Source organism: Pleurodeles waltl, chromosome 6 (assembly GCF_031143425.1).
Source record: "Pleurodeles waltl isolate 20211129_DDA chromosome 6, aPleWal1.hap1.20221129, whole genome shotgun sequence".
Lineage (NCBI taxonomy): Eukaryota > Metazoa > Chordata > Amphibia > Caudata > Salamandridae > Pleurodeles > Pleurodeles waltl.
The window spans coordinates 26,561,668-26,577,137 of NC_090445.1; the positions used below are offsets into that span (position 1 = coordinate 26,561,668).

General features: G+C 46.5%; 1 protein-coding gene across 4 annotated transcripts in view; it reads left to right on the top strand.

Annotated features, from left to right (window-relative positions):
- PRRT1B (proline rich transmembrane protein 1B) overlaps positions 1-15,470 on the top strand; it is a 105,471-nt gene that overhangs the window by 20,848 nt on the left and 69,153 nt on the right. For all 4 annotated transcript variants that reach the window (XM_069237090.1, XM_069237089.1, XM_069237091.1 and 1 more), the window contains exon 2: positions 2,378-2,514. In XM_069237090.1, coding sequence (XP_069093191.1) covers positions 2,463-2,514 — 52 coding nt within the window. In that variant the 5' untranslated portion in view covers positions 2,378-2,462. The remainder of the gene's footprint in view (positions 1-2,377; positions 2,515-15,470) is intronic.

A 15,470-nucleotide genomic window follows, 5' to 3' on the forward strand; every position in this document is an offset into this window, starting at 1 on the left:
ACAGGAGGTGCGTAGGTAGGGGCATAGACAGGAGCTCTGATCCACAGGAGGCGCATAGGTAGGGGCATAGACAGGAGCTCTGATCCAGCATAGTTAGGGGCATAGACAGGAGCTTTGATCCAGCATAGGTAGGGGCATAGACAGGAGCTCTGAGCCAGGAGGCAGCATAGGGAGGAATCCTCAGCCAAGAGGGGGCATAGAAAGGTGCTCTGGCTCTGGGCAGGGGCATAGTAAGGACCTCTGGTCCAAGGGAGGCGCACAGGCTTGAGTTCTGTGGTGAGTGGGTTCATAGCAGGTGTGCTGTGGCAGGCGAGGGGCATAGACAGGAGCTCTGGGTCAGGGGAGGCATTCAGAGGGAACCTGTGCAAAGAGGGAACATAGAAAGGAGATCTAAACCAGGAAAGGAGCTTAAACAGGAGCCCCGTGCCAGGAGGGTTCATAGATGGAGGTGTTGGGGAGGGGCACAGGCATGAGATCTTTACCAGGAACACAGGCATGTACTGGAGGCAAATAGAGCTATTCTGGCCCCAGGGAGGATCACTGAGAGGACCTGTGGGCCAGAATGGAACATGGAAGGAGGTTCTGGGTTTGGCAAAACACAGAGGGAAGCTCTATACCTTGATGAGGCATAATTAGGACTGCTGTACCAGGCAGGAGAGGGGCACAGAACACAAGAACTCTGGACTAGAGAGGGGCAAAGAGAAGATCTCTGGGCCAGGGGAGGGACTCAGACTGGATCTGTAGACTACAAGGGGGCATGGAGGCACGCCTGGGACAGGGATGCAGTTCATATACTAGAACAGTGGTTCTCAACTTTTGACTTCTGTGGACCCCCACTTCATCATTACTGGAGACCAGGGACCCCAACTGAATCATTATTGGAATCTGGGACCCCCCCCCCCACTGAGTCACTACTGGAAGCCGGGGACCCCCCAATGAGTCATTACTGGAAGCCGGGGACCCCTTCCTGAACATTGTCAATGATTTAAACTGCAAAACAATACACAAAAATACCAAAACAAGCATTCATAAAACACATACACAAATGATAACACATCATTGAATTTGCAAACAAATACAAATAAAAAAATAACATTTTTTATTTTAATAGGAAGGTTGGAGCTTTTCTAAATTCAATTGAAGCCACACATCGTCCGTACTATATTCGGTTTGCTGCACCTGCACGGCTCCCACGAAACAATCTGAGGATACTAATTTAATTTTTAGCTTCCAGTGTCAAATTCCTTGACATTTACAGTATGTTTTCAATGTTTCAATTGTATATTTAGGGACTTTATTTATATACACATTAGTAATCTGTTAACAATGCTACATTTTGTAAGCAGTTGCGGATCCTCTGAGGAGGTTTTGTGAAACCCAAGGGGTCCTCGGACCACATTTTGGGAACCACTGACTTAGAATGGGTATGGAGAGGAACTCTGATGAACGAGAGGTCATAGAGAGGAGGTCTGATCCTGGACTGGGCATAGACAGGAGGTCAGATTTCAGGAGTGGTCATAGAGAGGAGGTCTGATCCAGGAGTTGTCATAGAGAGGAGCTATGATAAACAACAGGTCATAGAGAGGAGGTCTGATTCAGGAGTTGCCATAGAAAGGAGCTCTGATGAACGAGAGGTCATAGAGAGGAGGTCTGATTCAAGAGTGGCCATAGCGAGGAGCTCTGATGAAGAGAGGTCATAGAGAGGAGGTTTGACCCAGGAGTGCTCATAGAGAGGAGGTCTGTTGAACAAGAGGCCATGAAGAGGAGTTCTAATTCCGAAGCGGTCATAGAGAGGAGGTCTGATGAGTGAGAGGTCATAAAGAGGAGGTCTGATCCAGGACTGATCATAGAGAGGCTCTATGGTGAACAAGAGGTCATAGAGAAGAGGTCTGATCCAGGAATGGGCATAGAGATGAACAAGGGGTCATAGAGAGGAGGTCTGATCCAGGATTGGGCATAGAAAGGAGCTCTAAATGGTGAGAAGGCATAGAGAGGTGTTCTGGACCAAGACGGGGCATCAAGAGGAGATCTGAGAGGGATTCAGTTCACACATTGGGACTTCGGACCAGAAGACAGCATACAGAGTACCTCAGATCCAGGAGAGTGTGTAGACAGGAGCTCTGAACCAGAAGAAAGCATTGACAGGAGCTCTGAACCCAGAGGGACCATAGAGAGGACTAGAATGGGGCACAGAAAGTAGCTCTAGGCCTACAAGGGGTATAGAGAGGAGTTATGGAGCAGGGTATATGTTTGTTCAAGTGCTGGGCATTCTGGCAAAGAAACTGGAATGTTCTGGACTAGGAATGGTTCTTACAGAAGGTCTGCCCCCAGTGCACACAGTGGTAAAGCAGGCTCCTGATATCTCTTTTTGTTTCAGATGCCACTGATCTGTCGAGATCCATGATGCCAGACTAGACGCGCGACACTCACTGTAGAGTGCACTGGTGACTAGGACCGTACTGATGAGACCAGACTGCGCTGGAGAACCCATGGCCAGCCCAGGGACCTGCTGCGGTAAGCTGAGGAACCTCTACCTGATGATCTGCTCCGTCAACTTCACTCTGCTCTCTCCTTCCCTTTACTTTGAGGTCCCATGTGGGGTCGTCTATGTCTGATTTTTGTGTTAAACTCTCCTGTAAGCATAAATATTTAGTGAAATCCTTCTCATGCAAGGAGATAGGAACTGCCTTAGAGGATCTCTTTAATAACTGCTGTGAGTGCAGTGTGCAGTGACCTGTAATAATGTCCTACCTTTGCACGTCTGGCCTTAGATTCTGTACGTGGAAGCCCACATTTATTTTAGAAATTCAGCTATTCCTTGTACAGCATCACTTCTACATTAGACAGTCTGTTTAGCGAAATCAGGTCTGTCTGGAAACTCTTGTACTTCAAGTAGAAGGGGGGACATCCACAAAACTCCTCGAGTTTTTTAAAGCATGTCCTTTGGAGAATGTCATTTATCAGAATCCACTCCAACACCATGGAACAAGTGCTTTAGGATCTCAGGTAACCTAACAATAGTGTGTTCTTTAAAATAACATTGTGACAATTGTTTAAATTAAATATTTCAATATGTGCCTTCTTTTAATGAAGTGAGTACTGCTTTGTTGGATTGTAATGATTCCAGTTTTCAAGCACTAAAAAGCATTGTAAATAGTTTTTTGATGCTTTGTAGATTATCATCCTAAACTTTGATATGACCTGGTTCAGGAGTATGAGTGGGCGATATATTCCTCTCCGCCTTACGAGTTGGATGAATTTTGGCCACTCCGCATTACGTTTGTAACGCAGAGTTTTTGCCAAATTCTGCCAACCATTGCATGTGGAGTTTTTTTCTCACGCAGCTCTCCAGTGGAAAGCTGAAGAGCGAGAACCGCCATCTCCTAACGTGATTTTTGGATGCTAGGAGGGCACCAGGCAAGATTTTCTCATAGCGAATGGTTGCGGGTTGTTGCAACCGTTCACGGTGAGAAAGCTGCCGCTCGAGAAGAAAATCTACTCAAGTGGCAGCAAAATTAACTTGAGCAGCAGTGTCCTCTGGTGCGCTGCATGGTGCTGTTTGCACTAATTTTTCAGCACGGAATGAGTCCCAGCTCTAAAAATCAGTGTGAGTAGCGCAACGTGCTGATTTCTGCCCGATCATGGAACTCTATGGAATCTCGCAGAGTTTTCATGTAACTCCGTGGAATTCGTGGAGTGAAACTCTGCGAGTTCTGCCCACCCTTACTCAGGAGGCAAGTTAAAGAGCAATAAAGGGCAGTTGAAGGGTGCAAATTGTGAAGAGAGATACGTTACATCTGAAAGAGGGCTGGCTCAAATCCCTGTGATACCCCAGATGTGCACCTATAACTCAATGAGCCGTAGGGCACAAGTTGCACCTCATGGATGAGGCTCAATAATGTGGAGACACTTTTTGAAGGTTGATTGTTTTCTGTGCCAGAGAGGACCTGGTGCTTCTGGGTTAACTGTTCTTTTCGGGACAGGGCCAAGTAATGACACAGATGAGGAAAAAACTATTGAATGGGTGGCACTCCCAGAAATGATAAGTTTTCATGTTGATTCAATCATTTCCATCCATCACTATTATGCTACCCAAACCCGTTGACGTTTCCTTGGGCTGAACTAGAATGCACTTATGAGAACTTTCGCTTGCCAAAACGGGGACTTGCCTATCAGAGTGATAAACTTGGTGGTGTGTGTGTAGGTGCGTGGCACCCAGGATGGCAACTTCCCCTGAACTTCTCCATTAGCAGATGATGTGTTAATGGCAACTTTGGGGGTCATTCTGACCCTGGCGGTCATCGACCGCCAGGGCCAACGACCGCGGAAGCACCGCCAACAGGCTGGCGGTGCTTCCTGGGCCATTCTGACCGCAGCGGTAAAGCCACGGTCAGAAAAGGGCAACCAGCGGTTTCCCGACGGTTTACCCCTGGCCCAAGGAATCCTCCGACCCCCTTCCCGCCACCCTGTTCCTGGCGGTTTTTACCGCCAGGAACAGGATGGCGGGAACGGGTGTCGTGGGGCCCCCTAACAGGGCCCCATAAAGATTTTCAGTGTCTGCAAAGCAGACACTGAAAATCGCGACGGGTGCCACGGCACCCGTCGCACCCCTACAACTCCGCCGGCTCCATTCGGAGCCGGCTTCATTGTTGAAGGGTGTTTCCCACTGGGCCGGCGGGCGGCCTTCTGGCGGTCGCCCGCCGGCCCAGCGGGAAAGCCAGAATGGTCTTTTGACCGCGGTGCGGTCATTCGGCGGTTCCCTCCAGGCGGGCGGCTCCCACCGCCCGCCGGGGTCAGAATGACCCCCTTTGTGTCATTGTTACTTAAACCACTAAAATACATGTAAATACTAATATGTGTGTGTGTGTGTGTGGTGGGTGTATGTGTGTGTGGGGGAGGGTATATTCTGTGTGTGTGTGTGCATATATATCTGGACTAGCATTTAGGGGGTCATTCTGACTCCCGCCGGCGGCGGTAACCGCACGCCCGGAGGGAGCCGCCGAATGACCGCACCGCGGTCAAATGAACGCGGCGGCCATTCTGGCTTTCCCGCTGGGCTGGCGGGCGACCGCCAGAAGGCCGCCTGCCGGCCCAGCGGGAAAGCGCCTTCAACGAGGAAGCCGGCTCCGAATGGAGCCGGCGGAGTTGAAGGCGTGCGACGAGTGCAGTGGCACCGTCGCGATTTTCAGTGTCTGCTTGGCAGACACTGAAAATCAATGTGGGGCCCCCAGGGGCCCCACGACACCCGTTACCGCCATCCTGTTCCTGGCGGTGAAGACCGCCAGGAACAGTATGGCGGTAAGGGGGTCGGAATCCCCATGGCGGCGCTGCAAGCAGCGCCGCCGTGGAGGATTCCCTGGGGCAGCGGGAAACCGGCGGGACACCACCGGTTTCCCGTTTCTGACCGCGGCTGTACCGCCGCAGTCAGAATGCCCATGGAAGCACCGCCAGCCTGTGTGCATATATATCTGGACTAGCATTTAGGGGGTCATTCTGACTCCCGCCGGCGGCGGTAACCGCACGCCCGGAGGGAGCCGCCGAATGACCGCACCGCGGTCAAATGAACGCGGCGGCCATTCTGGCTTTCCCGCTGGGCTGGCGGGCGACCGCCAGAAGGCCGCCTGCCGGCCCAGCGGGAAAGCGCCTTCAACGAGGAAGCCGGCTCCGAATGGAGCCGGCGGAGTTGAAGGCGTGCGACGAGTGCAGTGACACCGTCGCGATTTTCAGTGTCTGCTTGGCAGACACTGAAAATCAATGTGGGGCCCTGTTAGGGGGCCCCTGCAGTGCCCATGCCATTGGCATGGGCACTGCAGGGGCCCCCAGGGGCCCCACGACACCCGTTACCGCCATCCTGTTCCTGGCGGTGAAGACCGCCAGGAACAGTATGGCGGTAAGGGGGTCGGAATCCCCATGGCGGCGCTGCAAGCAGCGCCGCCGTGGAGGATTCCCTGGGGCAGCGGGAAACCGGCGGGACACCACCGGTTTCCCGTTTCTGACCGCGGCTGTACCGCCGCAGTCAGAATGCCCATGGAAGCACCGCCAGCCTGTTGGCGGTGCTTCCGCGGTCGTTGGCCCTGGCGGTCGGTGACCGCCAGGGTCAGAATGACCCCCTTAATCTTTGTGGAGTGTGTGTGCATATGTTTGTGCCCCCATATGTTTGTTTAGGTGCACAGGGGTGTGTCTGTGTGTGTTTATGTGGGGGAGAGGGGGTGAATCTGTTTTTGTGTATGTAAGTCAAAGAACCTTACCACTTAATTTTTTCTGCCACAAGGGTGATGATTGTTCACTGCCTGGTGGGTTTTGTAGTGCTGGGTATGCCACTCTGTCATTGACATGGCTTTTGCTGGTATGTTGTTTGTTGCATGTGCCCCTAGGAGTTTCTCTCTGGATCTAGGGTGTCCACTGCAGTGCAAGTTATGCTGTGTAACCCAATAACATCCCTGTGTGGTGTGGTGTGGTGTGGCGTTATTTTGCGAAGAAGCGGGATAATCTGCATCCTGTGCTGTGTTGCACCTTGGGTGGTTTCAGATTGGCTGTGTTGGGTTGTGCTTTTGGAGAGCACCATGTTGCCTTCTATATGCCCTTTGGTGCTGTCTTTGCTTTGTGCGAAATTTACCTTATAGTACTTTACCATCTGATTTCCATTAGGCAACACCAGTGTGTTGCCTGCTTATGTGGGGTTGTTGATGAGCATTACTTGGCCAGCAGTACGGCTCTTTGGTGCTGTGTTGTTTGTGTGTTGTGTGGCATCACCTGTTTGCTGGGTTAAGTTGGCTCAGAATAAAATAAAAATAAGAGTAGTTCTTGAGACTCAGTCTCTCTTTTTTAATATATATGAACTATTAGTTGTTATCTCTTGCACATTTTGTCAATGGGTAATTAAAAAAAAAAAATACAGCAGTTATTGGATCGCCTTACTTCTGCTAAACACCATGTCAAACACTTTGCCTTCATTGAACAGGTCTATTCATCTTCAGTTGCACAAGCTGAGACAGCTGTACTTAAATAACACAGGCATGTTTCAAAATACATTCTGTGGTTTTTTAACTTATTTCAAATGGAGTCCTTGTCAAGTTGTTCATAGCACAACCCAAAAATTCTGCGGCTTTGACAGATTATAGAGGCTATACCTACCTTGGACTACAACGTTTGTCTCCATTCTTTAAAAAATGTGAGGTACTTTATCTCAATTTCCCATTTATCAATCCTCTTTTCAGGGCCGTCGACATGTTTCAGCCATAGGTTAATTCACTGAACTTTTATTTTTATTTTTTTCGTGAACTTGTGCTAGCTAGGGGTGACCAGGCAGACCTCTGTTACCACTGACTTTAATTTGGATCTGGGCAGAATTTGTATCAGACTTGTGTTATATTGTGCTCAGAGAACTTCAGGTTGACATACACCGCATCTGGTGTGGTGTTGTTTGGATCAGCGTGTGAGACAGTTGTCTAGTGTGTACTTATGGTGGAATTTATCTATTGACCTGGTTAACTGTTGTCTGTTGCCAGACTGGGTAAGTAGGGATTGCTAGGCACACACTTGTGTTACAGAGGTGGTGGCGTTGATGCACGCCTCTTGGCAACACCTGTCTGTAAATGATTGCATGAATAGATTCCTTGACACTGTTACACAACAAGTAATCAACCACAGCACTCAGTTCTCAGAGCAGTGGTTGGTAAAAATAAGAACTTGTCTTTTATATGTTGCTTCCAACTGCACTTGTGTAGTTTCTAAGGGTGGTTATTAGCTATTAAAGAATTGAGAAGTGGGAGTTTGAAGGGGGTGAGCGGTAAGTTACTGGAGGTAACAAGAAGTGACCTACTGGAGGGGATGAGAAGTGGTTATTGCAGGTAATGAGAAGTTACTGGAGGGGATGAGAGGTGAGTTACTAAAGATGGTGAGAGAGGAATTACTGGTGATTATGAGAGGTGAGTTATCTGAAGGGACGAGAGGTGAAATATATGAGGGGGTGAAAGGTACATTACTGGAGACAATGAGAGGTGAGTTATTGCAGGTGAAGAGAGGTGAGTAATTGGGGGCAACAAGAGGTGAGTTATTGGAGATGACAACAGGTGTTATTGGAGGTTACAAGAGGTGGGTTGTTGCAGCCGACAAAAGGTGAACTATTTGAGGGGATGAGAGGTGAGTTATTATAAGTGGCAAGATGTGGATTCATGAACTCAACGAGAGGTGAGAGTAGGGTTCTAAGAGGTAGATTATTGATTGTGATGAAAGGTGAGTTATTGGAGGCAATGAAAGGTGATTTATTGGGAGGTGACAAAGGTTGAGATATTGGAGGTGACTAACAGTGAGTTATTCGAAGTGACAAAAGTGGGATATTGGAGGTGACGAGAGGTGAGTTATTGGAGGTGACAAAAGGTGAGCTATTTAAGGGTATACTACATGAGTTAATGTAGGTGATGAAATGTTAGTTGTTGGAGGCAATGAAAGATGATTTATTGGAAGCATTGAAAGGTAAGTCATTAAAGACAACAAAAAGTGGGTTATTGAAGTCAATGAGAGGTGAGTTACTGGAGGTGATGAGAGATGAGATATTGGAGGCGACCAAATGTGTTTATTGAAGGTGACAAAAGGTGAGTTATTGGAGGTGACAAAATGGGTTATTGGAGGCAATGAGAGGTGAGTTATTGAAGGTGACGAGAGGTGAGTCATTGGAGGTGACGAATGGTGAGTTGCAGGAGGTGATGAGAAGTGGGTTATTAGAGTCACCAAAAGGTGAGCTGTTGGAGAGAAATGATAAGTGAGTTATTGGAGGCAACAAAAGGTGAATTATTAGAGGGGATGAGAGGTGGGTTACTGGAGGCAATAAAAGGTGGGTTAATGGAGGCAATGAATGGTGAGTTATTGAAGGGGATAAGAGGTGGGTAATTGGAGGCAAGGAGAGGTGGGTTATTGGAGGTGATGAAAATTTAGTTATTGGAGGTGACAAGAAATGGTTTACTGGAGGTGAAGAGAGGTGAGATACTGAACCCAACAAGAGCTGGGGTATTGGAGCCACCAAAAGATGACTTATCTGAGGGGACAATATGTGAGTTATTGGAGATAATGAAAGGTGAGTTATTTGAGGCGATGAGAGGTGGGTTACTGTACGGGATAAGAGGTGGGTTATTGGTGGTGGTGAAAACTGAGTTATTGGACATGACCAGGGATGAATTATTGGCGATGACAAGATGTGGGTTTTTGGATTGGAGGTAACAAGAGATGAGTTACCGGAGGTGGAGAAAGAGGGGTTATTGGGTGACAATGAGAGGTTGGTTATTGACGGCGACAAAAGTTGAGTTATTGGAGGTGACGAGAGGTGAGTTATAGGAGGTGACATGATATGGGTTTCTGGAGGTGACAAGAGGCAAGTTACTGAAAGCAACAAGAGCTGGATTGTTGAAGGCAACGAAAGGTGAGTTATTGAAGGGGTTCAAGAGCTGGGTTGCTGGAGGTTCCAAGAGTAAAGTTGTTAGAGGTAATGAGAGGTGTGTTATTGGAGGCAAAGGGAGGTGCGATGTTGTGAACAAGAGGTAAATTCTTGGATGTGATGAAAGTTGGGTTTTTGGAGGCAATGGGAGGAGGTTTATTGAAAGCAAAGAGAAATTACGTTTTGGAGGCATTGAGGCATCTGTAGTTTAAAGCTGGTGTAGCTTAAGGCAGGATCAATGCAAACCAGCAAGTATTAGTTAAAAGGAGAAAGAATGAAATCAAACGAAGCTAATTATAATGGATGTGAGGAAATTAGCAATCAATGTAGAGCACTACTAAATGGCAGCTTAGAAACACCCTTTTTAGCAATCGCAAAGGATGAAAGTCAGTCCTGCAAGACTCGGTCCCATTGATCCTACGCATGTGGTCAGTCACTGAACCGTCTTGGTGGTGGCTGTGGGGGTTCAGTAACCTCAGCCTTTCGATACTGCCTGGTACTTGTCACTGGAGCAATAACTGAGTAATGCCTAACCAGACTGATAAGACTTCCACCCCAGAGCCAGCCTGGCACTCTGCACCGTGTCTCACTAATGACGCATACACAATAAACGCAATCAACGTACAGCTCTGCCCTAGGGCTGTAGGGCACACAGAGCTGGCAACAGCGCCTTACACCGAAAAGAACATTAATGCCTCTGCTCCAGCACGTAGTATTCTGCTGCTGCTCCTGTTGTTACTGCTATTACTGCTTCTACTGTCAGTACTACCACTACAAACACTACTTCTACTAATACTATTTCTAATACTGCTGCTTTACTGTTGGCAGTATCACCAGAAATACTACTTCTACTACTACTATTTCTAATACTACTGCTTCTACTGTTGGCACTACTACTAGAAATACTACTTCTACTACTACTATTTCTAATACTACGGCTTCTACTGTTGGCACTACCACTAGAAATACTACTTCTACTGCTACTATTTCTAATTCTAAGGCTTCTACTGTTGGCACTACCACCAGAAATACTACTTCTACTACTACTATTTCTAATACTACTGCTTCTACTGTTGGCACTACCACTAGAAATACTACTTCTACTACTACTATTTCTAATACTACGGCTTCTACTGTTGGCACTACCACTAGAAATACTACTTCTACTGCTACTATTTCTAATTCTACAGCTTCTACTGTTGGCACTACCACCAGAAATACTACTTCTACTACTACTATTTCTAATACTACTGCTTCTACTGTTGGCACTACCACTAGAAATACTACTTCTACTGCTACTATTTCTAATACTACGGCTTCTACTGTTGGCACTACCACTAGAAATACTACTTCTACTGCTACTATTTCTAATTCTACGGCTTCTACTGTTGGCACTACCACCAGAAATACTACTTCTACTACTACTATTTCTAATACTACTGCTTCTACTGTTGGCACTACCACTAGAAATACTACTTCTACTGCTACTAGTCTTAATACTACCACTGCTGCATCTACTGTTGGTACAACCACTAGAAATACTACTTCTACTACCACTATTCCTAATTCTACTACTGCACTTGGTACTGCCACTAGAAATACTACTACTACTACTATTCCTAATACTGCTGCATAAACTGCTGGTACTAACACTAGAAATACTACTTCTTCTACTACTGCTCCTAATACTACTACTGCTTTGCCAACTGCCACTATAAATACTAATGCTACTATTCCTAATGCTCCAACTGTTTACACTATTGCTACTGTTAATACTACAAATACTACTACTGTAACAAGCACAGCTGTTAATTTTGCTACTACTATTGCTACTAATGCTGCAATGCATACCGATGCTACAACTTTTACTATGTTATTACTGCTGCTGTTACTATTAATGCTACTCCTAGTGTTATTACCACACAGTTACTAGCAATACTATCTCTTATTATTTTACTATGACCATTGCTACAAATACTGCTGCTGGTGTTACTACTATTGCTGCTAATGCTTTTAGCATCACTACTAATGCTACCACCATAAGTACTGCTACTATTACTATTACTAGTATTTCTCTTACCGGTAACACAAGTACTCCTATTAATATAATTAGTACTAATATTACAGTAGTGTACATTGATTCTGTTTATTGTGCAATTCTAGTACTACTGCCTCTAGAATTGCTAAAACAACCAGAAAGTAAGCTGCTACTGTTATTGTTACAACTTTTACTATAACTACAACTGTTGTGGCTGCTAGTACTATGGCTGCTACTCCCACTGCTTCAATTACAACAGTTACTAGTACTGTGGCTGCTACTGCTACTACTATCACCTCAATTACTACAGTTACTACGGCTGAGGCTGCCACTGCTGCTATTACTATTGCTCCAAATTCTACCGGTTCTACTGCTGGGCATGCTAGTGCTACTTCTGGTATTATTAGTGCTTCAGTTGCTACATTTACTACTGCTGGGGCTGCTAGCACTATTGCTTCAATCACTTTGGTTACTACTGCTGTGGCTGCTGCTGCTGCTTCTATTATTACTTCAATTACTACAGATACTACTGGTGAAGCTGCTAGTACTACTGCTGCTTCTACGATTACTTCAATTACTACAGATAGTACTGGTGGGGCTGCTAGTATTACTGCTGCTACTACTATTGATTCAACTACTGCAGTTACTACTGCTTGGGCTGCTAGTGCTACAGCTGCTACTCCCACTAAACTGAAACTATACTCAAACTTACTTCTCTTATTAGCACTGCTGCTAATCTTATTATAAATAGTACTTCTGGTACTCTTAGTACAAATACAATGTCTGCTGCTACTCTTAGTAAACATACTACTGCTGCTACTCGTATTACTAATAATAGTTCTGGTACTGGTATTACAAATACTACTACTCTTTATACATACTACTGCTGCTACTCATTGCAAATGCTACTGCTGCAACTCTTATTACAAATACTGCTGTTGCTATGTTTATTACAAATACTAGTTTTGCTGCTACTCTTATTAGAAATACTACTGCTACTCTTATTACAAATAATACTTCTGGTATTTCTATTACAAATGCTACTGCTGCTTCTCCTATTACAAATACTATTGCTGCTACTCTTATTACAAATACTACTGCTGCTACTCTCATTACAAATGCTACTACTGCTACTCTTATTACGAATACCACTGCTGCTGCTCTTATTGCAAACGCTAGTCCTGCTATTCTTATTACAAAGAATACTTCTGGTACTTCTATTACAAATAGTACTGCTGTTACACTTATCACAATACTGCTGCTACACTTATTACAAATACTAGTCCTGCTATTATTATTACAAATAATACTTCTGGTACTTCTATTACAAATAGTACTGCTGTTACACTTATCACAATACTGCTGCTAGACTTATTACAAATACTACTACTGCGAGTCCTTTCGAGAATGTCCTTCTAGGGGGCGGATGTGTACATAGAGCACTACAGGCTTCTGTTTATTTACAGTATTACCGCCTGCTGCACTGGGAGACCTGACACTGTTTGCTGTACCTGTGACGCTGTGTGTTTCATCACACCGGCTTTCATGGTGTATTTACCAAAGTGTAACATGTGGTAAAGTTATATCCTTTCCAGCAAGCAGCACTGCAGTCTCTGGTCAGCTGCTCTGCCAAAATGGGGAAAACATACTTACTGTCCCTAATCTGACAATACGTATGTAGCTTACACCAGGTTCATTAAAACAAATAAACAGCAAGTGCACACCACCAGGCGGCAGCAAAGGCTGGTGAACTTTGGAGTGGAGGAGAGAAAGAGCTTCATAGATGAACAGGCATCTTTGGGTTGAATCCTACCAGACAGCAGGGCTATCTGGTTTGCTGTCAAAATCTTGGGGACATTCGGAAAGCTTCCCTGGGAATTCATCCACCCGTTGCTTACCAATGGCTTTGTGGTTTGTAACTCACATTTGCTTGCTTTTCATTTGCTGGCTGTACTAGCTTTAGGTTGTCCAGCTTGAGTTCGCCCCTTCTGTTGTCCAACCCCATTTACTGTATTCTTCCACTAGTACTCGTTTTCTGTAAACAAGCCTTTAAATCTTGTTCTTAGCTATATCTGAATTAGAAAAACACGAATGAAGCACATTTTTGGTAATTCTGATGTGTGGTGTAAACAAATATTTAAACCAAATCAATACACAAGGTGATGCCATTTCCACACATCATTTGTGCGCTGCATACTTTTACCAGTTAAACTGTATGGCTGTACAAATGTAATCATCATGTCAATTGAGGATGTATTGTCTAAAATGGCAGTGTCCTACCACACCATGCACACTCCACTCTATGCCACTCCACCCTACACCACTCCGCTCTGCATTACTCCATGCCACTGCACTCTACTCTGCACCCCTCCACACTACATCACTCCACTTTACTGTGCACAATTCCATGCCACTGCACTCTACTCTGCACCACCCCACACTACATCATTCCACTCTACTCTGCACTATTCCATGCCACTGCACTCTGCTCTGCACCACTCCACACTACGCCACTCCCTACTGTGTCATTGCACTCTACTCTGCACCACTCCACTCTATGCCACTTCACTCTACACCACTCTACTCTACTCTGCACCACTCAATGCCATTGCACTCTACTCTGCACCACTCTACACTATTCCACTCCACTCTACACCTCTCCAAACCACTCCACTCTACTCTGCACCACTCTATGCCACTGCACTCTACTCTGCACCACTCCACACTATGCCACTCCCTACTGTGTCACTGCATTCTACTCTGCCTCACTCCACTCTGTCCCTCTTCACTCTACACCACACCACTCTACTCTACTCTGCACCACTCCACTCTATGCCTCTTCACTCTACACTACACCACTCTACTCTACTCTGCACCACTCCACTCTATGCCTCTTCACTCTACACCACACCACTCTACTCTACTCTGCACCACTCCATGTCATTGCACTCTACTCTACACCACTCTACACTATTCCACTCCACTCTACACCACTCCAAACCACTCCACTCTACTCTGCACCACTCCACACTACATCACTCCACTCTATTCTGCACCACTCTATGCCACTGCACTCTACTCTGCACCACTCCACACTATGCCACTCCCTACTGTGTCACTGCACTCTACTGTGCACCACTCCACTCTATGCCCCTTCACTCTACACCACACCACTCTACTCTACTCTGCACCACTCCATGCCATTGCACTCTACTCTGCACCACTCTATGCTACGCCACTCCACTCTACACCACTCCACACTACTCCACTCTACTCTGCACCACTCCATGCCATTGCACTCTACTCTGCACCACTCTACACTACGCCACTCCCTACTGTGTCACTGCACCGTACTCTGCACCACTCCACCCTACACCACTTCACTCTACACCACTCTACTCTACACCACTCCATGCCATTGCACTCTACTCTGCACCACTCTACACTACGCCACTCCACTCTACACCACTCCACACTGCACCACTCCACATTATATCACTCCACTCTGCTCTGCACCACTCCACTCGATGCCACTTCACTCTACACCACTCTACTCTACTCTGCACCACTCCATGCCATTGCACTCTACTCTGCACTACTCTACACTACGCCACTCCAATCTACACCACTCCACACCACTCCACTCTACTCTGCACCACTCCATGCCATTGCACTCTACTCTGCACCACTCTACTCAACGCCACTCCACTCTACACCACTCCACTCTACTCTGCACCACTCCATGTCACTGCACCCTACTCTCCACTCTGCACCACTCCACACTACGCCACTCCATACTGTGTCACTGTACTCTACTCTGCACCACTCCACTCTACGCCACTTCACTTTATGCCTCTCTACTTTATGCCAATGCTCTCTACTCCACCCCATTCTACTGTGCACCACTGCACTCTTTGCTACTGCACTCGACACCACGCCAGCCTGCAACACTGCGCTGTATGCCACTCCACTCTAAGCCACTGTACTCTGCATCCCTCCACT